Genomic DNA, 25,494 nt, shown 5'->3' on the forward strand with positions numbered 1-25,494 from the left:
TGAGTGTCTGGCACCCTGTAAAATCTATCTGGTTTGGCAGGGGCTGGAGGTAAGGTATCAGGAGCAGTGCAAACATCATTAAATGCATCATCCACAACAGGCAGTACTGGAGGTATAGCTAAGGGCCTATGTTGTGGTAAGTGCAGAAATGTCCTAAGCCTTTTTCTTGAATCTGAGAAATCTTGTCCCTGCCATTGGAATTGTTCTCTCATGGCATGTAAGGTTTCCCCAAAGGAAAATTCCTCTGGTGGAGAGGCAGATGGAATGGATTCTTCAGCATCGGAATCTTCATAAGTAGAAAAAGGAGCCTCTGGTTGATCTGTAATGACTGAGTCATCCGAAGAATCATCAGAGGACACTGGCTCGGGGGGCTCTGCTCTAGGTCTCTTTTCTGGGGGCTGAGAGGCCCTGTCTGGGTGAGATTGGGATCCCCTAATTAAGGATATTAAATCCTCTGCCAGAGTAAGCATTTGTGAACTAGAAGTGGGCCTGTGTGAGGGGGTCTTAACAGGCACTGATTTAACAGTTTTGGCTGCTTTAGCCCTGGCAAAGGCCTTAATAGACATGGCTGCAGTGGACCTAGCAGCACCACGTGCTGGGGTAGAGACATCCAAAGGAATGGTGTCTGATAAATCAGTAGGAACCACAGTAGTAGGCAAAACTTCTGAGGCCGATTCAACTAAGGTAGCAGGAGCCTCAGTAGTAGTCATGGATTCGGCTGAAGTTTGACCGGTTTTCTCGGTTTCAGCCAAAACCGAGACACTCGCGGCTTGCTTAACCGTGGTTTCGGCCGAAACCGTGGACAGCGAGTGTCGGTCTTTTTCTTTGCGTTTTTTAACAATTTGGGTAGTCGGAGGATCCGACGGCATAATGTATGCAAAATCTGAGCCGAAAAACTGTTCAGCAAACTCCGACCGACGCCTAAGCGTTCGTCGGTTGAAGGAAGCACAGGCCGAACAGGCTGCTACGTCGTGGTCTGGGCCTAAGCAAGGCAGGCAGTAAGAGTGGAAATCTTTATGAGGTATTTGTTTCCCACAAGTTAAACAGTTATTGACTTTTTCTGACATCGGCTGAGGCAAGAAAGAGTCCCCAACGGGGTACTTAACTTTTTAGAAGTCTTCGAAGTAGTATTCGGTAGTAGTAATCTCTGGATCTGACCGACAGGCACTTGCGAACAGCTTCTGCTTCGGGCGCCACGCGGCAAGAAAGACTGAGGAAAATGGCGTCGGCTGATGCCTTTATACCCAAAGACCAGCAGAGATGACGTCGGGTGAAGTGCGACATCAGCCGAAGCCGGACCCAGACTTTGGAATCCGGCCGACCGAAGGGCTGCCTGACGACAGGACAACCCATTTGTTATGACTGCAGATGCATCCTTGAAGGACATCCCTGTAGTATCTGTCTGGCTTAACAGGTGCAGGGGGTAACGAGTCAGGGGATAGGCCGGACTCTGAAAATACATAATCGACAATGTCTAAAACAGGAGGGATAGCAAGAGGCCTGTGCTGAGGTAGTAAAAGAAAATCTCTAAACCTTTTCTTAGATTCTGAGTAGTCTTGGCTCTCCCAGGGGAAGTGCTCCCTCATGGTATGCAGGGTTTCCCCAAAAGAATAATCCTCCGAAGGGGAGGTTGAAGGGATAGATTCTTCAGCATCGGAATCCTCATAGGGAGGGAGAGAGTATTCTTGGTCAGAAGAGGAGGTAGAGGAAATGGAAACCTGATCTGAAGATTCATATTGTCTCTTGCCTGGGCCTTTTCTCAGGAGGGGGATGGGAACCCCTGATCAAAGTAATTAGGTCTTTGGCCATTTTGAGCGTCTGTTTTTTAGGCATGGAGGCCTGGGCCTGTCCATGGGCTTGCTGCACTTGTTTCTTTGTCTTTAGTAGTGCTTTAGTCTTTGCCTTTGAAGCTGTAGTCGGTTTTATATATAACTGTGCAGGCCTGAAAACACCCACAGAAGCCGATGCCTGCTCAGAGGCTCCAGTCCCATCTGAGGGAATATTTTCCAAGTGTCCAATATCTTGAGTTTCCAGAGGCCTAGTCTGCTCCACGTGGGAGTCGGAAGCGGCCTGCGGCTCTGAGGTAGCGGCCATCAGGGGCTGCGAAAGCGCCTCACTGAGAACCGGCAACTGGCTTAGAAGAAGCCTCGTCATCAGTTTTGGACCTTGGATGCCTGTCCTTTTCCTTGTGTTTCTTGTGAAATGCGGTAGTCGGATGGCTATCCGACGACATCGTGTAATTAAATCTTCGGCCAAAGTAATGAAAGGCAAAATCGTATCGACAGTTAATAGTGCGTTGGTTAAATCTAGCACAAAATCTGCAATTAGCTACGTCGTGATCAGGACCTAGGCAAGGAATACAGTAAGAATGGAAGTCCTTATGAGGTATTTGCTTCCCACAAGAAATACAATTATTAACTTTTTCTGACATCGGTCTGGAGCAAGAAAAAAGTTTCCCCAATGGGGTACTTAGCTTTAAATGAAGACTTCGGATCTGAAATTCGAACACGAATATCTCAGGAGTCGGCCGACCAGCACTTGCGAACTGCTTCTGCTTCGGGCACCACGCGGCAAGAAAGACTGAAGAAAATGGCGTCGGCTGCATCTTTTATACCCCTGGCTCACTGATGTCAGGGAAGAGGCGACAGCAACCGATGCCGGACCAAGACTTTGGAATTCAGGCTGACTGCGGGTAGCCTGCCAGCAGGATAACCCAAGAATAATGACTGCAACAGTGAAACACGATGAACATCTGCAATTACCTTGGTGAACACCCTGGGGGCTGTGGTGAGTCCGAAGGGTAGGGCTCTGAACTGAAAGTGACTGGTTCCCAGCTGGAAGCGCAGAAACCTCCTGGAGCTTCTGTGGATCTTGATGTGGTAGTAAGCATCCTGGACGTCTAACGAGCACATCCAGTCGCACTCTCAGAGATAAGGTAGAATGGACTGTAGGGTGACCATCTGGAACTTCTTTTTGGCGACAGACAGGTTCAAAGTTGACAGGTCTAGAATGGGCCTGAGTTCCCCAGTCTTTTTTTGCACTAAAAAGAACCTTGAGTAAATGCCTGATCCGGACTGGTCGGATGGCTCGTTTGAGAAGCAGCTTTGAAATCTCTAGAGCTGCGGCCTCCCTGTGAGCAGGTGGAACATCCAGGAGGTGTTTTGGAACATTTGGAGGGGCAACAAATGGGATAGTGTAACTTCTGGATATAATCTGTAACATCCAGCGATCTGTCGTTATGGACTCCCATGCCGCTGGGTGTAAACACAATCTCCCCTGACTGTCTCCAGATTAGGACAGCTGGGCAACCCCTCAGGGCTGCTGAGCGGGTCTATCAGAAAAAGGTTCCCTACACCCAAAATTCCTGGGACCCCCTCTACCTCTGGGTCAGCGTCGATCCTGTCCCCCTTTGCCTCTGGGGGAACAGTTGTCCTGAGAATCCCGAGAAAACTGAGATTTTCGGAACCACATCTTCTTTTGCCCTCTTTGAGTCCTAGAGAAGGACTGCTGAGGGTTAGACAAGCGGATACCGATGGAAGACAAAGTCTTCCCACCTTTTTAGCTCTGGACAAGTGTCACATATACTGTCTTCCCGGAAAGGGAAGAACCATCGTAGGGAGTATTAATAAACGACGGGGTCCGCGAACTGACACAACCTGAGCCAGGCGTGACGCCTCATGGCTACGCCCGTCCCGGCCGCCCTAGCTGCTCCTTCCATGGCATGGGAAAGGAGCCGCATAGACGTGTTTGATACTGACTTCAGAGTTGATATTTTCACAGAGAACAGCTGTTTGCCCTGCGGCGATAAGGACTCTGGGGGCGACTCAGCGAATTCCAATACAAGGTCTCACTGAAGCTGGATCACATGTGCCAAATAGTTCAGTGCACAGATTAAAAAGGCCGCTGAGGAATAAACGTGCTTCCTAAACTTATCCACCGACCTGGACTCCTTGTCTGGAGGGTGGAGTGAGGAACTCTCCTGCGCTAGTTCCTTTTCGGTGGCCTCTGCGACCAACACAGGGTCAACTGCGGCTCCTTTTCACCAAGGTTGTCTGTCAGTAGGAGGAGATAAAATCTTGTCGGGGTGTTTGGGGATGGGCTCTACAGTGTCAGGCTCCTTCCATGCCTGCGTGGTGATAAGGTCCATCAAGGGGGTCCGCTGGCAGAGACACCCAGGAAGTAGATGGGCCTGTACCAAAGGCCTCCAGGAGCACTGCCTCATCCACAGAAGGTTTTGGGGCTGACCTACCTCCCCTCTGGTGGAGGATCGCCATGATGTCTCTGAAGGAGAAGTCGTCGGGAGGTGACTTGGGGGAACCTTCTCCTTCCTCTAAGTCAGTGTCTGTAGTGAGGGACGCAGGAGAGTCCAAATGCCTCCTTTTGCACTTGCACTTACAGTGGCCCTCTTCAGTGGGACTCTCTGAAGAAGACTCGTGAGCCGCAGGGGGTTCCTCAGGGGGAATAACCCGGGGCTCCTCTGGCACGGGCTGTCCTTGAGACAGGATGAAGTGAGTCATCGCCAAATCCAGAGGGGTCTGGGTGGAATTCGAGAGAATGGGTTGGGATCTCAATCCCTGGGAGAGAACCCTCTCCACCAATTCGAAGGCCGAAGAAGAGAGTACCTCCTTGGCACCCAGCAAAGAGGCAGCCCTCCCTGGATCCAAAGCAGGGACCAGAGCCGAAGCAAGGGTAGCCTGAGGTCTGAGGAAACGGGTCAGATCCGAAAGAGGTGGAGCCAAAGAATCCATTCCCTTGGGTCCAACTCCCTGTCCGTGGCTCCGAGAATCACTCGGCTCCGAACTAGTCGGATCCGAGGAGTTCAAGGTAATAGCCGGAGTCGAGGTTAGGGGAACCGTCGGCGCCAAGCTACCAGCTCCAAAAAATCTCGGATCCAAGAACGCCAAAGTCAACGTACAGATCCGGGAAGGAGAGATGGGGCGGAAAAAAGGCATGGATGTCCCCCCTCTGGAGGGAGAGGGGCCTGGCAAGACTCCCATCTGTATTTGGGTCTGAATGAATCTCCGCATCATCCTGTCCATGTCTAAGTCTGATAAGCTCCAAGTCGATCGCGAAGAAGCCACCGACTCAGATCTGGCTGGTCTGCGCTGTGAGGGCGAGAAAGGCCTCGGATCCGAAGGTTCCAGCGGCTCCAGTGAAAAACGAGGTAACAGGAGCCACGGAGAAAATGGCCTCATGGACTTAGTAGAGGGACTAAGGAAGAGCTCCCTGTCCGGGGATCTCGTGCGAGGTCTATCCCTTTTCTTGTCCCTGTCCTCCTTGTGCCCGTCTCTGTTGTCTTTGTCTGCTACACTCACTGTAGCTTTTTCCTTGCCTGACCCAGCACCAGAAGAAACGGGAGTTTGAGTCCCTGTCTGGGTGGGAGTAATAGGTACCGAGGCCGTGGCAGACTCCAGCATAGATGCAGGAAGAAGGCCTTTGGCTACCGATTTGGCCTTCCGATCCCTGAGGGCTCTAGGGTTGAACCTAGTGCAGATTGAACACTGAGTCGACAAATGGGACACTCCCAAACAAATTACACACAGTGTGTGACCATCAGCCGGTGAGAGCTTATGGCCACACACTGTGAATTTTTTAAACACTGATTTTGGCTGATCAGCCATGGTCCTGCACCAAACACCACTCCCTATAAAGATTACCACACACAAACACACGTAGGGGAATGGCAGGTCTAACTACTACTCTACAGAGTTTTATAACAAAAACTTTTTTTTTTTTTTTTTGAACCAACCGACGAACAAGCGATAGACTAGTGGGGGAGGAAGGGAAACAATCACAGACACGCTAAAGACAAAGAATTTTTAGACTTACTATCCCTGAGCTCAGAGCGAAAGAGACCACGATGCTCACTATGGCGCAGCAAACGAGATCTGGGGGGAGGGTAGGAGATGGTAGTGCATTATGGGTAGGAGCTTGGAGCAGATGCTAGTAAAAAGGTTGCTGGCTCGGATCCGATATGGATCCGAATACCACAGGTTGCAGATAAAATGAAGTTAACTACTTCAGATCTGTTGATAGAAGAGTTTAAAAAAAAAAAACATACTTATCTAATGAGCTCGGGAGACTGGTAGACCACATCCGTTAGCTAGAAGTCACAAAAAAGACCTAAGGTAATTGACAAGATGCATTGTGGGTAAGGGAAGAAGCTCGAGAGATCTTGTGGCTATGAGCTGTAGCATTAGCCAAGTGTGAGCAGACGGACTGGATCTGAACCCACCTGTGATCATCAGATTATAGCTTACAGATATGGCTTTTTTCCATCTACATTTATTTTTCAATCCGAAAATATATGGAACTGTTTCAAAATATTTCACAACACAGGACACTGTGCTCTGAATTTCCCAAACATATTACTGTGTTTATAGTACCCTGAGATTTGCAGATGGCTGATGTGATGCACCTCCCACAGCCAGTCATAAAGCCACCTCTTGTGCACACCTAACAGAAGGAGGTTCCCTTTGATGTCTGGCTTCTAGCTCCCTTATTTTCTAATCCGAGCAGAAAAAAGTTGGTAGTAAGGGACTGAGCATGTCCCACAAGTCTGGACACGGGACACCATGGCATGGGTTGCCAAGAGATGTTCATACTTCTGAGTGGGGAACGAAAGAAAATTACAAAACGTGGAGATACATGAATAACATAACAGGAAATCCCCAACAGCTACCCACTGCAGAAGGCCTTCAAACTTGGGTCATCATATTTTCTTGCACCCACCTGATTTTATTAAAAGCAGTAAACTGCTTCCTGCTCTTTCTTGTAGACTCTTTCAATCTTTGATCAATTAACCTGAAAGGTGTGTACTAAACAGAATCCTAATGCCAAAGTGCTTTGCAGAAATTCTCCCCCTCACTGTTTTTGCCTACAAATATAGGCATGCTAGACATACAGAACTACAGCAAAATCCTTTCTGCTGAAGTGGATTAAAATAAACCCCAGCTTCAATATAAAGATAACCCTTGAATTCAAGGCAGCCCATATAAAGTGCTAAGTCTGCCACTTTGAAAGTGAGGTGCATTAACAAATCAATCCTTAGAGGACCAGCTTGTTGTGTTCCTGATAGCCCTAAATGTGATGAAAGTAACAACAGTTCTGCTTCTAGAAGTCACTCATCCTGAGCTAGCACTGGGCATACACTGATGGTAGATTAGAAATGGCTACCTTCTAAGGATGGGAGGTCCCTGCTCTCAGACGTTACACTAAAGGATTGTCCCAATATGTGCAGCTCAATTAGTCCTGAGTTGAGGAAGTGTTAGTGAACTGGGAAGACAGATGTGTTTGGCCATGATTAGGGTTGTCGAGTCAAAGGAATCAAGTGTGTGACACTGAGACAGTCTGCCAAAGAGCAGAGAGAGAAGAGTAAAAAAAAAAATGAAGCAAACCTATGTGGAATAAGATGTCAACGTACATTATATCGTTAGCACTAGATTGGTAATACTACACATATATAAGCAAATAAATCTGCCTCAACAGTATCCACTTAAAAAGATCAGATTCCTCTGCTGCATTTGCACTTCCATCTAACAGTAGGAACTGATGGTGAAATCAGTGTCCTGTACAAGACTGCAATTTCTAGTGCTCCTTCCCCACACTTTCCTTGCTTCCATCTTTACCACAGCTGAATTAAGCTAGAAAGACACTTTGATACTTTATACTGTAATGACAAGACCTCAACTGCAAACGGCACTACTGGGAAATCCAGGCCTACTAACTGCAGAGTGAGCCAAACATGCAGCATTGCAGCTGATGAGCAGTGCTTAGCACTCCAGCTCAACCATCAGATGAGCTAAAATCCTACTTTTTAAAATGCTACACAGTTAAGGCAAAGGTTAGTATAAAACTATTTTTGTCTAAAATACTTTCCCAATAGACTAAACCATAGCTTGATGCAACTAATTTAGTGTAGGAACAAATCTCACCCTGTCACTAGATGAGAACTTTGTGCAGCGTGGATCTTCTTTAATAATTTTTTTAATTTCCTTCCACGTGGAAGTAAGTGTGATCTGAAAGAAAGAAGAAAAAAATGTGTATTATATTGGTCTTTCATCTCATAATATATCAAAATGACATATTACGTTTTACTTTCCCTTGATACATGAAGCAGACTGGATTAAACTAGAGATCCCCACCCTAACTAATAATATGCAAATAAATCATAAAAAAGTGCAGCTAAGTGAGGGGACACTTCACCTTAACAAGAGCTCTAAAGAAATACTGCAGCAGTTACAACAATGTACATTTAGTAAATAATGCAAAAGGTACAGCTAAATGAAACAACACCTTAAATGCAAACATTCTGAAAATACAAACATTCAGAAAAACAGTACAGAAAAAGTCATAGGTTCATAGGTAGGTACTAGGTTATCGGCCCAAGGGCCTATGCAAGCCTAGCCAACAAGGTTCCCTGGCTTACGCCACCCAAGAAAGTTATTTTCCTGTGCCACTGACGAGCAGAGACACAGAAGTGATCCCCGGGGTGTATTTCCTATTTCCCATCCACTTATCAAGATTTTTCTTGAAGAGTGCTAATGAAGAACTTTGCTTGACATAGATGGGTAGCCTGTTCCAGAGTATGGGAAGTCTCTGGGATAGGAATCTATCCCTCCAGCATGTCCTGTTTATTATGGTGACAAGGTTTAGGTCTCTAGAGTGTGTAGCTCGGAGGGATTGGGATTTCTTTAGGTGTAGCATGTCCAACAGCTCTGGGTTTGGCATAGCTTTATATGTTAGGCAGAGATCACCTCTGAGTAGGCGATATGCTACGGAGTAAAGCTGGAGTTTTTTGAGGCGGTCAGTATAGGGCATTTGTTTGAGTCCAGTAATCCTCTTTGTGAGGTACTTCTGTGGCCTTTCCAGCTGCTGCAGATGTCTTGTGAGGTACATTCCAAAAGGGGCGTTGTACTCTATAATGGGTCTAATGAGTGTCGAGTAGAGGGGAACGATGACCTCTTTTTTTCTGGACGAGAATCCTTTTATGATGAGGTGTGCTACGTAGAAGGACTTCCTGACTACTGTGGCGATGTGACTATCAAAGGAGAGACTACTGTCCACCTGGGTCCCAAGGTCTCTTATCACGCATTCGGTGTCAAGTAGATTGCTGCCTATGCAGTAGTTCATGGGTACAGAGTTTTTATTAAAGGGGATGACACTGCACTTTTTGGCATTGACCTTGAGGCCATGGCTCTGACACCAGGCATCTGTCTCAGAGAGGCCCTTCTGTAGGATGTTCACAACATTTGGGGACTTGACTATGGATCCTAGTTTGCAGTCATCTGTGAACTTCGTTAGCCAGAGGCCTTCTGTGTTAATCTGTACTTCAGAGAAGTAGATACCAAACAGGAGCGGTCCCAGGACGGAACCCTGTGGTACTCCACTTGTCACTGGTTTGAGGTCAGATCTGGAGTCTGCAACTTTTACAGTGTGGGTTCGGTCAGTGAGCCAGTTGGCAACCCATCTTGTGACGTAGGGATTTATGCCTAGTTTATTGAGTTTAGCTATAAATCCAGAATGGAGGATGGTGTCGAAAGCCTTGGCGAGGTCAAGATAGGCTGTGTGAACCACTTTACCCTCATCTACAGCTTTGGTGACTGCCTCAAAGAAGTCGATCAGGTTCAGGAGGCACGATCTGCCTTTCACAAACCCGAACTGGGTGGGATCCAGAGTTTGGAGTTTACCAATGTCTTTGTTTATGAGTTCCATGATGATACGTTCCATGGCTTTGCAGACCAGGCTCGTCAGGCTAATAGGTCTATAGTTCCCGGGATCAGTGGTGGCTCCCCCTTTGTGGAGTGGGATAACTGTTGCTGTGCGCAATTCAGTAGGCACAAAACCTGATGCGAGGCTATTATTGACCATGGTGCTTAAGTGGGGAGCCAGTTCATTCTGAAGTTCGTGTAAAACGCAGCCTGGGATGTTGTCCGGACCCATGGATGCTGTGTTTTTGGCTTTAGAGAGTGCAGCTTTCACCTGCGTAGTTGTGATTACAGGGACTCTGCATTCTTCCTGTATAGATATGGGCCCTTTAGGGGGTGGGGGGGGGGGGGAGTAAAGTTAGCAGTGAACCTATCTGCCAGGATGTTGGCAATATCAGTTGGTTCTGGAATTTTCATGCCTTTGTGCTTTAACTCAGAGCAGATCTGAGTGTTGCCATTGAGATTCTTGACATAGCTAAAGAATGCTTTGTGGTTGTCCTTGGAATTAGTGGCAATTTTATTTTCGTAGCTAGCTTTGGAGGATCTTATAAGGGATCTCAGCTTCTTACTGAGGCTGACCAGGGTGCTCCTCCACTCATGGGATTTTACTCTCTTTTGCAACAGTTTCTTCCTTCTGTTGTACAGTTATTTTATGGCAGGGGACCACCAGATTGGCTTCCTTTTTTGGAGGATAGCGTCTTGGTCCTGTTTGGGATAGCACGATCCATGCACTCATGTAGGTGCGTATAGAGCGCATTTGTGTAGGATTCAGCAGTTGTAACTGTATTGTCCATCTGCATGGGTGTCATGAAGTTTACTACTTCTGTCTTAAGAAGCATGAAGTTGGCTTTGGAGAAATTTCTTACTGTGGTTTCCTTAATGGGGTGGGATGTGGATATCGAGGGTGATTAGCTTATGGTCGGATCGGACTAACGAGGAGTTGACTTCAGGTGTGGAACACCGGTCACTCATGTTAGTAATGACTAGGTCTAGGATATTGTTGCCCCTGGTGGGGGTGTGGATAAGTTGATCTAGGGCATTGGAGTTTATGAATTCCAGAAAGCGTTGCGCTAAGGAGTTAATACACGAGTAGTTTTCCCAGTTAATGGTGGGGTAGTTGAAGTCGCCCATTATTAGGGTGTTTGGTTGAACCCTAATATTTTCCAGTACATCAAGAAAAGAGGAGTGGGGAATCCTGGGGCATGGTGGGGGATCTGTAGCAAGCTACAATTTGGATTGCAGTTTTGCCAAGAGTTAGTTGCACTTGGATAACCTCGGATGCATTATTGAGCAACTAGCCTGGAGGTGTGGATATCCTTAATGAATATGGACACCCCCCCACCTTTGGTGCTTCGGTCCAGGTTAGACGGCCAAAAGGTGTGGTATGAGTTATAGCCTGGTAGTGCAGGGGTGCACTCTGGAGCCTTGAACCAGGTCTCAGTCACTGCACATATATCGATGTTCTCCATTTTAAGGAGTGCCTCGAGTGAGTGCATTTTGAAATTTAGACTTCTAGCACTGAGTAGCATTACCCTCAGTTTTTGCTTACCTGTTCCTGTTATGATGGTGAATTTGTTACTTGAACCCTGCCTAAAAAAGGCACTATAGGGGCAGCAAGAGCCTTAGCCAGTATCCGGAATCCCAGGGGCGACAGGTGCAGGCCATCTGTGGCAAAGCATCGTGGTCTGTCGACCATGTCATCCCAAGCAGACAGATACTGGATCCCCTTTGAATGACACCAGAAGCTTAGCCAATTGTTGAAATCAATCATTTTGTCCTTGTACTGCGATATCATTCTGGGCGATGGCAGAATGCTATTCAGAGCTAGAGTCATACCTGCCTGAGATACAAGATCGCAGAGCTCTTCCATGTCTCTTTTCATGTAGTCCAGGGAGGTACGTCTCAGGTCATTCACACCAGGACAATGACAGAGTCATATTTGTACTTGTGGAGTGACCTGACTGCGTGGGTTATGTGGCGGATCCTGGCACCCGACAGGCAGCTGACAGTAACCTTCTCCTTGTTTAGCCTGGTGAGTGGGACATCAGTGTGCCTGACTATAGAGTCACCTATGACTAGTGTGTTGGGTATGTTGTTTTGCCTTATTGGCTGTGTTTGAGTGGCACACTGAATCTGTGGGCTGTGTCTCATCTGGGTTGTGTTGGGGGATGGAGGTTGCTTTTGTTTCTGCTTTGGAGGTCTCTGTTGCTTAGGCAGATTATTGAGAGCCTCTGCAAATGTTTTTGAGTTTCTGTGTGTGGATTTTGGTGGTGTAGACGTAGTGAGACTATCTGATGAGTGTGGTGTGGTGCAAATGTTTACCTTCTCCTCATGACTGTCAGGTTCAGTCTTGGTTGGTGAGAGCTTTACCTCCAGTTTGGCTAGATAAGTGCATCTCTCACAGGTTGTAGTGTTGGGTGGTAGGAGGAGAGGGTTGTCTGTGTACATGACACAATTTCTACATTGCCTCAAGATGCCCAGATTCATCAGATAGACAGGGGAGAACACTGGGAGCTGATCCTTGGACATGCCTGAATAAAAAACTATTTTCCTCTAGATAAGTGAGGAAACTGAGTACAAGAGCTGTTTTTCTCAACTCTAGTGAGAAAATAAGTACAAAAACTGTTTTCCTTTAGGTAATGAGGAAGATTGAGTGCTATAGTAATTAGTAGCTTATTTAGTGCTTACAAGTTCTGAACAAGTGCTGAGTATGACTAAGCAAATTTAAGTGCTAAAACTAAGACTCTGTAACTGCACTAGACGAGTTACAGGACAGAAACAAGTGCAAATGCAGGCTTTCAAATCAGAAAGTTGAGAGAGAAGGAAGATTGCCCAAATGGCCAATAATAACAAATTTTGGGCAAGAACCACTCCTTATGTGGTAGACAGGTTACCTAATGCTTACCACTCCCACTGATAAGCTAGAAGGCTTCCCTCCAACACAGAAAGTATAGTAGTACAGCTTTCATTTATACTTTTAGGTTCAAATCTTCCCAGCAGTACTTGTGATGGAAGGTGTGGAGCCTTGAGCAGCCTGTGTGAAAAGAAGCACAGACATCTGCCTCACTCTGTTTAGTTAAAAATAAACACTTACACTCCTCGGTGTCTATTGAATACTTCCCAGTCAAAATCAGATGAACAATGTTACAAAAGAAAAGCACAAAGTTTGACTGCAGCAGACCACTGTGAAGATTTTTTTGGGGGTAGGTGGGGGGTCATAAAGCTATGTACAATGGAGATGACTGCTCAACTTGTATAAGGACAGAACATGGGACAGGTCCTAAATTGCTGCAATACTCAACCTAAACGATCTGCTAAGATGCCACATTCAACTGCATTAACTTAGTAGTGGAGTACGACATCATTCAGTATGACTACTAGCTTCAGCAGACCAACAGAGGTTTCCAAGGAGAAGGGACATTGCTTTAGCAAGCCTTCAAAAAAACAATCCTGTGACAAAAAGCAGCATTTTTCTGGGAGAAAAAGAGGTTAACACTATGTTTGCATTATGGCTCAGGGCACACCTGATTCTAACATCCACTCATAATCAAAAGAAAACTCTTCAGACTTCACTAACCTAGTATATTTATAACCTTCAGAATAAACCAGTTCTACAGACCACCGTTCTAACTTTTAATGAATCTCTACGGAGCTGATACAAATGTGCTTTCTTTGCTGTTTGGCACTATATGACTTCTGTATTATATGCCTGAATATGAACTATGCCTGGAGACATCTGCAGAAAAAGTTTTTAATGCTAATTTAACTGCACTCGTTAACTTTCATGTTAGGATGCTGGGATTTTATCACAATGCTCTGTTTGCCTTGAACAAAGAGGGTCGGGAAGTATGGTTTCCATGGATAACCTACAAAAGCTGGAACTTTTTTTTTCAGACAGGGTAACGCGGCATTCAAAACAGCTGACCATAAGCGGCTGCTCACCAAACTGGAAAAATTAACTTTGGTTAAAATACTACTAAATGGTTTGAAAGCTACTTCCATAACAGGACAATTTCAAGTAGTCTCTAACAACCAGCTTTTCACCCTTGGAATACTTAATACAGGTGTCCTTCAAGGGTTAGTGTTAGGCCCCTTACTACTCTCTTTCTTCATTAATGATTTGTCATGATAACATCCCACATTAAGCAATGTACTATACACAGATGACATCCACCTACTCCAAGTAAATAAATGCCTAATCACCCTTAATCTTTATTAGCCTATGTCACTCTGCCTCCTCAAAGCTCCAAAGCAACCACAGTACAATTAATTTTATGCTACTCACCTCCCCCCAAAAATTCCAACTACCACCAATCAGCACCATCTATGACAAGTAAAATAACATCATCTTTTTTTCTCTGAATACAAGTATTCAGGCCTTCCCCTTATTTACCGTCTTCCCTTCTCTGCCCATACAACCATCATTAACAAAGTTCTCTACTAATTTAAACTCTGTTAGAGAATCTTTCACCTGCTCTTCCCAATAGCTAGAATGTCCTTGGCTAAAAATGTTCTTCCCAACCTAAAATACGGCTTAATCATGCTGACATCTCATTCTGATTATAATATACATGGATCACAAACTACAGAAAATAAAACATGCAGATTTGCATTGCCTGCTAACTCTCATTCTCAGCACTGTTACCTTTTGGAGTAACTTAAGTGGCCCCAATCAGAGATCTCCCAATTAAAAATATACGTTGGCACACACAAAAGTAAAAGGAGGATAACACTGCCCTCCTTAAAAAGGATTACTCTTCAGTAAGTAGTGAAAAGAAGGTAAAAGGGTTGTGACACAAATGTGAAAAGAAGGTAAAACGGATGTGACACAGATGTGAAAAAGGGACTCAAGGATGGTGAAAATAGGAAAGATGGGTACAACAGCTATGAAACGGAAGGAAATGTTGGAATTTTACAAAATAAGGGAATGCCAACAATGTTGATGATATTAGACACCAGATCTCAACAATACACAAGGGCAGAAAGAAGGCCACTGAGACTGATAAGCATGTCCATATGAATATGATGTTATACGAATGCATATAATGAAGTGATGAACAAAACATTTCTTACTGTGCTAAAACACACAATTTCTGGTGAATTAAAAAGTGGTCTGCTAGCTCCAAGCTGTACAGTGCTAACAGTGACTACTCCACTGGTATCCCAGGTTCAATTAGTGGATTTAGGTGCTAAGGAACTAGTAACTGGTGGTGGTACCAATGAGGGATGAAAGTGAGGAGCCAAAGTTGGCATGTCCATCCCTCAGAGGGGACGTGGGATGGTGGTGTTGGGGGGAGGGGGGGGGGTAAAGCAAAGCCTTACTGCTGTGCGACACCTGTAAAGATAATGTACTACAGCAGTTTGAAACCAGGTCAGTGCACCACAGCTGGGCAGTCCATGCATAAATACATGCACAGCTCCCACACTGAAGGTCTGTCTCAACAGTGTGCATAATACGTAGCATTCAAGGGAGATGTGGAAAAATAGGGAATACAAAATCCTTAGTGAAGTTCCAAGAATAAAGATGCACTGCAACTGTTCTGCAGTTTCATGATAAAAAAAAAAAAAAAAAAACATTTGGGTTTCTACTCAGCTCTCCCTGCCCAAAGGGGAAAATGCAGTTGTAAAAGCAACTTGCCACAGCAGTACGTCTGAATGTGGTCACTGAAGCAGTCGTAACTTGCATTAATCTCGTCATTGCAGAATTCAATTTCTAGCCTGACGTTTAGCAACCTACTCCCATACATGGGCTGTTGTCACCTTACCTTAAACATCTTCAAATACTTGGTATATAGATGTCATCTGCCCACACCAACCTTAGCTCTACTCCCAAACCAGGGCACAGTCACATCTACATCAGGGACTACTAGTTAGGACTGCTCAAGGGGTGCACTCAAAAGGTTTTGAATAGAGGACCAAGTGTCTGCTTTTAAAATGTCCAACATGCTAACCCCTTTTTCAGGTAGGTGGTGGTAGCTATGGCATCCCTTGTTTTAAATGGCCTGAACTTTTCATGCAGTCCTGCCATGGTTGGTAGAGCAAAAGTTAACAGTGTGTGCTAAATAGTTTGCAGCAAGCTTCGTTACTTGTAAGGAAGACAGACATCTGATCAAATTTTCTACATGATTATGTTCTATCCAAGTAGTACCTCAACTATTTATGCGTATCTAGATTGTGCCCAGAATAAGGAAGAAAAAACTTGGAAACAAACAGCTTGGTTCAGGGCTACTTCTGTTTGGCTGCTGGCACAAAGAAGGGGTTACTGCATACCGTCATACTGTTTATATGAAACTGCAGAAAAAGGCCCTTTGCATATGAGGGCCTGTAGCTTGGAGATTCTCCTAATGGAGGCAATACCTATCGGGGGAAAAAAAGTTTTTCCAAGTGAGAAATTTTACAGGTTATGAAGCAGCTGGTTCAAAAAGTGCCAAGGTCAGTTCTTACAAAGCAAAGTTACAGTCCCAAGCTGGGGCCACTTTCCTCCTAGGAAATCAGAGATGAAAAACTCTTCAGATAATGCTTCAATGGGAATTCAGATGTCAGTGTGGGGCTCTACAGGCAAGCTGACAAACAGCTGAGAAATGTACCTTCACAAAGGTATACACTAAATCTGAAGAGAACTGCTCAGACAGACATTGGAAAACCAGTGCCACTGTCTGCTTTTGGGTGCTGAAAACCTCTTTGGCACTAGAAGGAGAATCTCTGCCATTTAGCTAGGTACAACTATCCTGTAACAGGCTATCTAGGTTCTATCAGGACTTTCAATATGTCTTCAGAAAAAAAAAAAGGTGAACAAAGGGTAATGGAGTCATATCTTCCAAGCTATCAGCCTATGTGTAGACACTGGTGTGTATTATGTTCCCCTTGATTTGAGTGAGGAGTTTCACATGCTGAGCCAGCAGTACATATTTCTCCCTTGCCATATGAAGGAAATGGGAGGACTGATTCTGCCTGTGCCAGGATGGGGTAATTAGCACCATTTCTGGTCTCGTCCTCTTTCTGAACTTCTTTAGAGAGCACAGAAAGAGTATGTAAAGCACAGAGGAACAGACTTGATCAAATGAGAAGACATCTACATGTTTGAAACTATGGAGCAGAATTTTCTTAACGGCTGTTACTTGGAGAAGAAAAATGTCTTTCTTAGAACTGTTTGACAGTTCTAAGAATGTGTCCCTGTCTAGAATCTGTTGAGGTCCTACCTACCCCAATGTGTTACAGAGAAATCCTCAATAGATATAAAGGCTGTCCTTAGTAGCAGGCTACATATCATGGCTGTTCACAAGCCTGTACAGGTGCTTAGTGTGTGGTTCCCTTATGTACCCCACAACTGCTGCGTTTGTCTCATGACATGTAGGGTCCCAAACCAAGTCTGTATTGAAAGCCTGAATGACTCCCATTACTCCTTTATGATTATGCACAGTTTCACCTTTATGGAACTCCAGGTGCCAAACACTTTGAGGTCCAAGGTATCTGCAACCCCTGCAGTGTCCAAGGCACCAAAATTATAAGGTCTGGTTTGGAGGTAGTAGTTTAAAGGGCATGTCCTCATTCATTTGCACTTTTTGTATTCACCATTCAGCTCTATCCTTACAAATGGTAGTGCAAGGAAGTATTAGGAAGTGAGGTTGCTGGTCCCAGGTATTGTTAGGTACTACTGAAATTTCTAGAATGGTGGGCTGCCACGTGGCCAGAAATGCTGAATTTCTTGACTAGTTTTGACTGCCCCTCCCCAACACATATCCTAAAAACAGAACAAAAAAGGATTACACTTTCTCCTGTGACTGGTATGCATTTGTTGGGTTAGTGTCCAAGAGAACACTAAACAAGAACACAATTCTGGCTCAGCTAAAGATGGACTTCTGCTTGTTCAGAGGAAAACCTAGCCTGTTCAGGAAGTTTCGGGTGTACTCCAGTGCCCTTTGCATCTCATGCTGGGTTTGTACCTGCCCAGGTAGGGGCAGATGTGAATGTCAATTGTTTTGCTACAAACTATGACTAGTGCCAAATATTCTGTAGAGACTTTGGGTGCAGTAGCCAAAACAAAGGGCAAAGAGATACATAATGGTGATTACTGCTTTATACTCTGGAAATGGGAATAAGGAGGTAGGCATCCAAGAGCTGTATCAGTAGGGTTTTCTCAAGCCGAGGAGGTGCAAGAGGGTCTTGTAAGGTCAACATTATGAAATTTGGGAACTTTTACAAACCTATGTAGCCTTTTCAAGTCCAGAATGGGTCTCCATAATCCATTTTTGAGACAAGAAACTGCCTGGAGTTAAAACCTTTGGCCTTCTGACCAGAAAGAACAGTGTTTGTTGCAGTATTTCTATTAAATGAAGGGAAGCTTGGTGATCTTGCACTTTGGTACAGATCAAAGTCCTCTTTTTTATGTGAAGTGCAGTCTGTATCCTCTGGAGACTATTTACAAGACCCACTGGTCTGTACTTGTTTGACCAACTCTGGTAGGAAAAGGCCATCTCACCCCTATCCTGAGAAAATAATTGAGATGAGGAGGTTTTGAAGAGAGGCTGGTATCATCACAACTGCTCAGATGTTTTATCTTCCTGCCGACATTTCTTTCACCTTCCTACCTTTTTAACAGCTTGGCTTTTTTCATGCCTCCATTTGTAAGGCCCTTACTTAGAGGAACAATCTCTTTTACATTCGGGAAACGGAGGGTGAAGTGTGCTTGACACACTCCATTCTTTTTTCTCGGTCTTTCAGTTTTTTTAATAACATTATAAGACAGGTGGTTGACAGGGCAAATCCTTAGCCAAAGGGACATTAAGGAGTTGTGCCTTCACAAACTCAAAAATGGAATGGTCTTCAGCCAACAATGTCTACTAATGACCATCTCTGTTACAGCAGCCCTGGATGTCACATCCACAGCATCACACCCACATTTGATGGCATGCTTATTCAGTTGTAAAACATCGTGGGATTCGCTATTCAGAACTGCCTTCAGGGTTTCAGCCTGCACTCCACCCACAACTATCTTGCAGTTGATTAATGATGTGCTAGACAATTCAGGGCTCTGAAGGACAAGGTTGCTGAAAACTATATATATTTTTCTGAAATCGGTCAAGTAATTTGTTTTCCCTGTCACTGGTAACAGCATTCCACTTCCCTTGACAGTTTCCAGGGACACTGACTGGATCTGCAATGGGGCCCTTATAGAAAAAGGTGTGAAGATCTTGAGCCTTGTAAAATCTGTCTGGTCTTTAGGAGTGGAAGTTGGAATTCTGTCTTCAAGGATGCTATGCTGTTTGTAAAATACTCAAAACGACTTACTTGACTGAACAGCCACATGCTTTGGGTCCCAGTATCACTTCTTGGATTCAGAAGCCTTCTGAAACTGTGACTTGTGCAGCATTATCTCATGCCTGAGAATGTGTCCCCAAATTGACATGTCCTCTGATGTAGAGTCAGAGACTAAACTGACCTTACCATATAAAAGCTACCGGGGAAGAAAGCTTTGACCAGTTGTCTACTTCATCCTCCTACTTGAAATCAAAGGAGTCACAGTGTCTCAACAGACAGACCTCCCTACGCATCTTGGTGGGGTTGGGTTTCCAGACACAGAGGGCTGTTTTAAATCTGGCTTAAGTGCAGGCCTACAACTAAACAGTGAAAAAAAGACAGAAGAAAACCCTGAGCCACTCTAGCCCAATTCTGAGAGGCAGGCTGGCTGAAGTTGCAGGGGAGCCCACCATGAGGTAGCTGTCTAGGCAAAGGAAACACCTTAAGTCAAGAGGCAGCCACCAGGGATTTGTAAACTCTATGGGATATATACCCAGGTGTCTTCTTTTACAGTAATTAAGTATTCTGCCTTCTCCTCCTTTTATAAACAAATGGTCCAAAGCAGAGCTCAAGGAGCTGGTATCTGATGAGAATGCAGGGTTCAGTGGGAAATGCCAATGGTCAGAGGCATGATCGTCTCTAGACGGGGCTATGTCAGAGGCCTTAAGGATACCAAGTGTCAGGGCCAGGGACTGCTTGAGCCTCTTGCTTGGAGCTGATGCCCTTTGACCTACATGTTGCTGATGAACTTCAACGTTCGACAAATAGTCCTTTCTCCCTACAGAAGCACTTCACTCTTTCTTTTTTTTTTTTTTTTGTGGGGGGGCAGGTATCCACATCACCCTGCTTCTGCATATCTGATGTTTTAACATGGTTCCAAACTCTGTTTGACCTGGTATAGCTCCTGTGCTTCCTGCTTTCTCTTGAAAGTCTTTAGACAAAATCCCTGACAGATACTAGAAGACAGATGCAACTTTCTCTACATCTAGGAGAAATAACACATTGACTGTGGAAGTCTTTTTCTGGTAATTGGTGCTCACACACACACACACACACACACACACACACACACACCCACCAGCTTTACTAGAACTTGGCACAACCTACTCCTCAGGTCTGGTAAGCCATTTCCTTGACATTACCCACAATCAGTCAGCAACTAGAAATACGGGGAATAAAAGAGGTTCCCAATGAGGTAACTAACCTCTCACTCTTTAGCTGTAGGCTTGCACTGATGATGGACTATGATGTTATAACAAACTCATACATGGCAAGAAAGAACTCAAGAAGGTATGAGCAGATGCGGTTTACATACCAGAAATATGAAGACATCCGAGGTTAACTGAAATTAGCTCAACCACAATGAAAGAGTGCCGAGTCTCAGAAACTAAGCTTGACATTGGACTCAGCCAGCAGCAAATATCCCAGTAAGTTACAACTGCAACAGTGATCCTAAAAGAACATCAAACTTAACTATAAGCACCTCCAAAAATCAGAAACAAGTCCCACAGTACTGGTGATGCAACCTACAAAGAACTAGAGGCATATCTGGGTTAAAAAGAGTTATGTACTTACCTATACAGAGTCATGATTCATCACAGATGGGTCTTGAATCCAACCTCAGATCTGAGCCAGCAAATAAAAGGACAGCTCCTGAGATCAAGCTCCTCCCCTTCCCAAGATCCCTTGCTACCCACACCTCTCAGATCGGGTTTGTTGGATAGAAAGGAAAGGGGCAGTGAAAACTGCCTATAATAGTGAAAAACGCCTAAGGGAGACATCCCTCCGTATCTCCTCAATCTCCAGGAGGAGGGGGAAGGAGTGTGGGAACATGATGAATAATGACATGGTATAGCACAGATTTCAAGTTATGGTAAGTACATAACTATCTGATGCTATCAGTGTCATTACTGGTCATGGATGGGTCAGAGTCCCCAGCTACTACGAACCCTGGGAGGCCTCAGGGAATGATATGCTGGAGCAGAGAGGAACCAAAGGGAGCCCCTGCTCCTAGACACCAAATCCAACTTGTAATGCGTAACAAAGGTGTAGGGGTTAGACCATGTAGCAGTGGCACAAATCTCATTGAAAGAAAGTTTTGCCAAGAAGGCAGAAGATGTGGCTACCGACCTAGTAGAGTGAGCCTTAACTGGACCAGTAAGCTCCAGGTGTCTACTTTCGTAAATCTAAGAAATACAGCTGGCAATCCAACGAGAAATAGATACCTTGGAAACTGCTTGACCTCTCTTGGCCTGAGAGAAGGCAACAAAGAGCTGATCAGATTTCCAAAAATTTTCAGTTCTCTTCAGGTAAAAACTTAACTGTCTATGGACATCCAGGCAGTGCAACTTCTATTCCCCTTTATTCAAAAAAACTGGGGAAGAACACAGGAAGCTGAACAGATTGGTTAAGATTAGCCTCCAAAGCTACCTCAGGAACAAACTATTCTTATGGAATACCATGAAAGGGGGATTAATGCAGAGAGCCTGCAGCTCGGAGACCCTCCTAGCCGAAGTAAAAGCCACCAAGAGGGCTGTCTTCCAGGACAATAATTTGAGATAACAGGTCACCACAGGCTCAGAGTTTCTGTGTCAAAGACTGCAACACCAAAGTGAGATCCCATGGAGGAGAGGGGTCCTTCATGGGAGGTCTGAGTAGAAAGATCCCTTTGAGGAAGACCTTGCACAGCCTGGAAGAAAAGGTGGGACTTTCGCTCTAATGGAAGTTAGACATAGCCACCAACTGGAGTTTAATCATACAGAAACTGACCCCTTGCTGAAAAAGAGAGGCCAAGAATAGCAAAATATCAGGGATAGGAGCTGAAAAGGGTCTAGATTGCTTTGTTTAGCCCAAACAGAAAATCTCTTCCAATTGCTGGAGTACACCTTCTTGGTAGGTTTTTGAGACGCTAAGATAATGCTCTTAACCAGAGAAGGAAGCTTGGACTGGGAAAGGATGAATGGAATTGGAGGAACCAAGCGGTCAGATGAAGAGATTGGAAATTTGGAAGAGGAAGCCCCAACGGATGGGAAATGAGATCCGGAATAGTATCCAATATCCAGGGCGGATATTTCAGATGAGGCCAGAATGGGACAATGAGGATGAGAGGAGTCTTCAGGTGACAGGTTCTCTGTAAGACTTTGGGGATGAGGAGAGTTGGGAGATAAGCATATAGAAGTCCTGACGGCCAATCATGAACCAGAGCATCCCTGGGTGACTCCCCCAGTGGGGGGTCAGGGCAAAGTACTCACTATATTTGTGGTTGTCGGGAGAGGCAAAAAGATCACAGCAAGGGAGACCCCAGAGGTCAAATATCCTATGTGCCACTGATGGTTTCAGGGACCACTCGTGAGGACTCAGGATAGATCTGCTGAGTTTGTCGGCTAACAGGGTGGAAGTGCTGGGAATGTGCATTGCATTAAGAACGCACCTGGAAGACTTCGCCCAGTCCCACACTCTCACGGCATCTCTACACAATGGATACGACAGTGTTCCCCATTGCTTGTTGATGTACCAGACCACCACCATGTTGTCTGTTTGAATTGCTATAGTCCCGAGAGAGAGACAGTATTGGAAGGCTTGCAACGTTAGAAGGACTGCTCTCATCTCCAGGACATTTATGTGCTATTAGGTCTCTAAGGGGAACCACATGCCTTGAACTGTCCTCCTCCAAAAAATGCCCCCCCCAATCCCAACAGGGAGGCATCCGTGGTCACTGTGGCCTTGGGTCGGGGAAGACAGAAGGGTCTGCCTAGAATGAGATCCTGAGCTTGGAGCCAAACAAGATGACGTCTGCACACCTGAGAAATCCTGACGGTCATGGACATGGGATGAAACTGAGCTGACCATTGCACCACTAGTGTCCACTGCAGAACTCTCATATATTTGGTGACAAGCACTTAATGGATTGCTGTAGCAATGGAACCTAGCATCTGTAACATCAAGTGGACTGAGGGATGATCCAGCAAATGATGGATCTGGCCCCAAATGATCTAGCCTCTGCGTAGGGGAAGTGCTGCAGTCTCTGACACTGTGTCCCGAAGGACCCCAATAAATCCTAGGTTCTGACACAGGGAAGATGGGATTTGGGCAGGTTGACTGTGATGCCTAGATCCTGAAAGAGACCGAGAGTATAATCCACGGCCATTGTGAGGTGATGCCTTTTGGGAACTGTGAGTAGACAATCATCCAGGTACAGGAAGACCTGGACACCTCGCAGCCGGAGATGAGCTGCCACTACTGCCATGCATTTGGTAAACACCCGGGGGGCTGTGGTGAGTCCAAATGGCAGGGATCTGAACTGATAAGTGGCTGGTCACATGCTGAAAGTGCAGGCATCACCTGGAGCATCTGTCAATTTTGACATAATATGCATCCTTGAGATCTACCAAGCACATCGTCATCCTTGCGCAGAAGAGGCAGAATAGACTGAACAGTGACTATTCGGAACTTGGACTTCTTAACCGACAAGTTTAGTTCACTGAGGTCCAAAATGGGATGCAAGACCCTGGTTTTCTTGGGCACCAAAAAGAAGCTAAAGTAAGTTCTGGACCCTCATTGTCCTGTTGGGACCTCTTGGATGGTTCTTTTCTGAAGGAGGTCTTGGATCTCGAGGAGGGCCAACTCCTTCTGGCAGGGAAAGGAACGTCCAGGAGAGAAATTTGAACTGGAGGAAGCTTAAAAAAAGGGTATAAAGTAACCCCTGGAAATGATGTTTAACACCCACTGATCCGAGGTAATATAAGTGGTTGGAGGGAGAGTTGACTCCCCGACACCCTCCAAGGCAGGACAGCTGGGCAGTGCTTTAGGAGCTCTGATGGGGTTTATCCGAGAAGGTTTACCAGTAGCCCTGGTTCTGTGGACCATCTCTGCCTCTGGGGAGGTGTATGCTGTCAAATCCCCTTCCCTCGCTGGAAGAAGAGGATTCCTGAGGAGCATCCTGGAAGTAAGACCGAGACCTGCGGAACCACAGTTTCTTACTTCCCCTCTGACTTCTGGAAAAGAATTGTTAGGGTGTAGAGAAATTAATCCCCACTACAGACAATCTTTCCTTCCTGCTCGCTGCAGGTTAGTCTCTTTGATGTAAGGGCCAAACAAAGTTGATCCATTGAAAGGGACGTTAGTGAAGGACACCTTAAAGGGTTCCGCAAAGACAAAGCCAGACGTGATGCCTGATGGCAATGCCCATGCTCGCCGCTTGAGAGGTGGCCTCCACTGCATTGGAGATCAACCTCATCAAGGAGTTAGTCAGGGAAGTCACAGCGGACAGCTTCGGGCAGACCGATTTGAGACTCTCCGGCCGCAGCAACTCAGAAAGGGAAATGGAGAGCTCTGATACCAAATCCCTTTGCAGCCAGGTAGTGTGTGCCATGTAACTGGTTGCTCTCAGTCCGAAATTAGCTGAGGCAAACACGCTTCCCAAAATGGTCAATCGCCCGAGACTCCCTGTTCAGGGGATGGACCCTTGAGCTCTGCTCGTCGAGCTCCTTTTTAGTAGCTGCAGCTAACACAGTAGCATTAACGGGGACACCCTTGCTCCAAAAAGTCTTGTCCTTGGGGGGACTTAGAAAGTTATCCGCCTTTTGGGGACTGGTTCTTCTGTGTCTGGCTCCTTCCACGCCCTGTCGGCAATGAGTTGGACAAGCTCGTCAGCAGGGGGAGACACCCACGTAGAATATGGACCCATCCAGAAGACCTTCAAAGACATGAATTCCTCTGACGGTGTGGGGGAAGACCAATTCACCTCTGCTTTAGGATCTCGAGGACATCTCCAAAGGACACTTCCTCGGGTGGAAGTTTAGGGGACCCTTCGCCTTCCTCGAAATCCGTGTCTTCAGTGAGACTCTTTCTAAGGAAGTCCAAGTGCCTCCTCTTTTATGCTCTCTTCTGAAGAGGCTCCTCCACAGTGGGTTCTGGGGAAGACTCAGAAGAGGCAGGGGACCCCAAGGGGGTAATGACCATCTGAAGGCACTCATGGGAGGGCGGACCCTGGAAGGATGATGAGATCTCGCCATCCAATGTCAAGAGGGGATGAAGAGGACCTAGAGTGGAAGGAGGTAGCTAGCCAGCCAAAGAAAGCCTGTCTATCACCCAGAAGGCAGACGGATTGGACGAAGCTCCCATCCTCCCCAACGGCTGCAGCCACCCGGGATGGAAGGGGGGACCCTGACGTAGCACTGACATCTCCAGACGATATCAGCCCCTGAGCTGTCCAGCCTGGAGGTCCCCAGAGGGAGGGAACGATCCGAAAACTCCAGGCCTGACCCCACCCCCGGGAAACAGCACCGACCTCGTGGAGATGAGGTGCAGAACGTTCCAAGGGCAACAGAACCGAGCCCACCAGGGACCCTGATGGGGTGGGAAAGGAACATATGTCCGACACTGTTGGCCTCTCACCAGGAATGGTGTGATCCAGGGGGGTCCAAACCCAGGTCAGTCGGACGAGGAGAGAGGAGTCCCGTGGATGGAGAGGATCCCCTTGGCAACTGAG

At 46.0% G+C, this 25,494-nt stretch overlaps 1 protein-coding gene across 1 annotated transcript in view; it reads right to left on the reverse strand.

The window, feature by feature from the left end:
- Nucleotides 1-25,494, reverse strand: part of TCERG1 (transcription elongation regulator 1) — a 2,274,660-nt gene that overhangs the window by 199,499 nt on the left and 2,049,667 nt on the right. Inside the window, exon 17 of the mRNA XM_044069876.1 lies at nucleotides 7,935-8,018. Coding sequence (XP_043925811.1) covers nucleotides 7,935-8,018 — 84 coding nt within the window. The remainder of the gene's footprint in view (nucleotides 1-7,934; nucleotides 8,019-25,494) is intronic.

This window comes from Protopterus annectens, chromosome 4.part0 (assembly GCF_019279795.1).
Source record: "Protopterus annectens isolate FY-2018-M chromosome 4.part0, PAN1.0, whole genome shotgun sequence".
In the NCBI taxonomy this organism is placed as follows: domain Eukaryota; kingdom Metazoa; phylum Chordata; order Ceratodontiformes; family Protopteridae; genus Protopterus; species Protopterus annectens.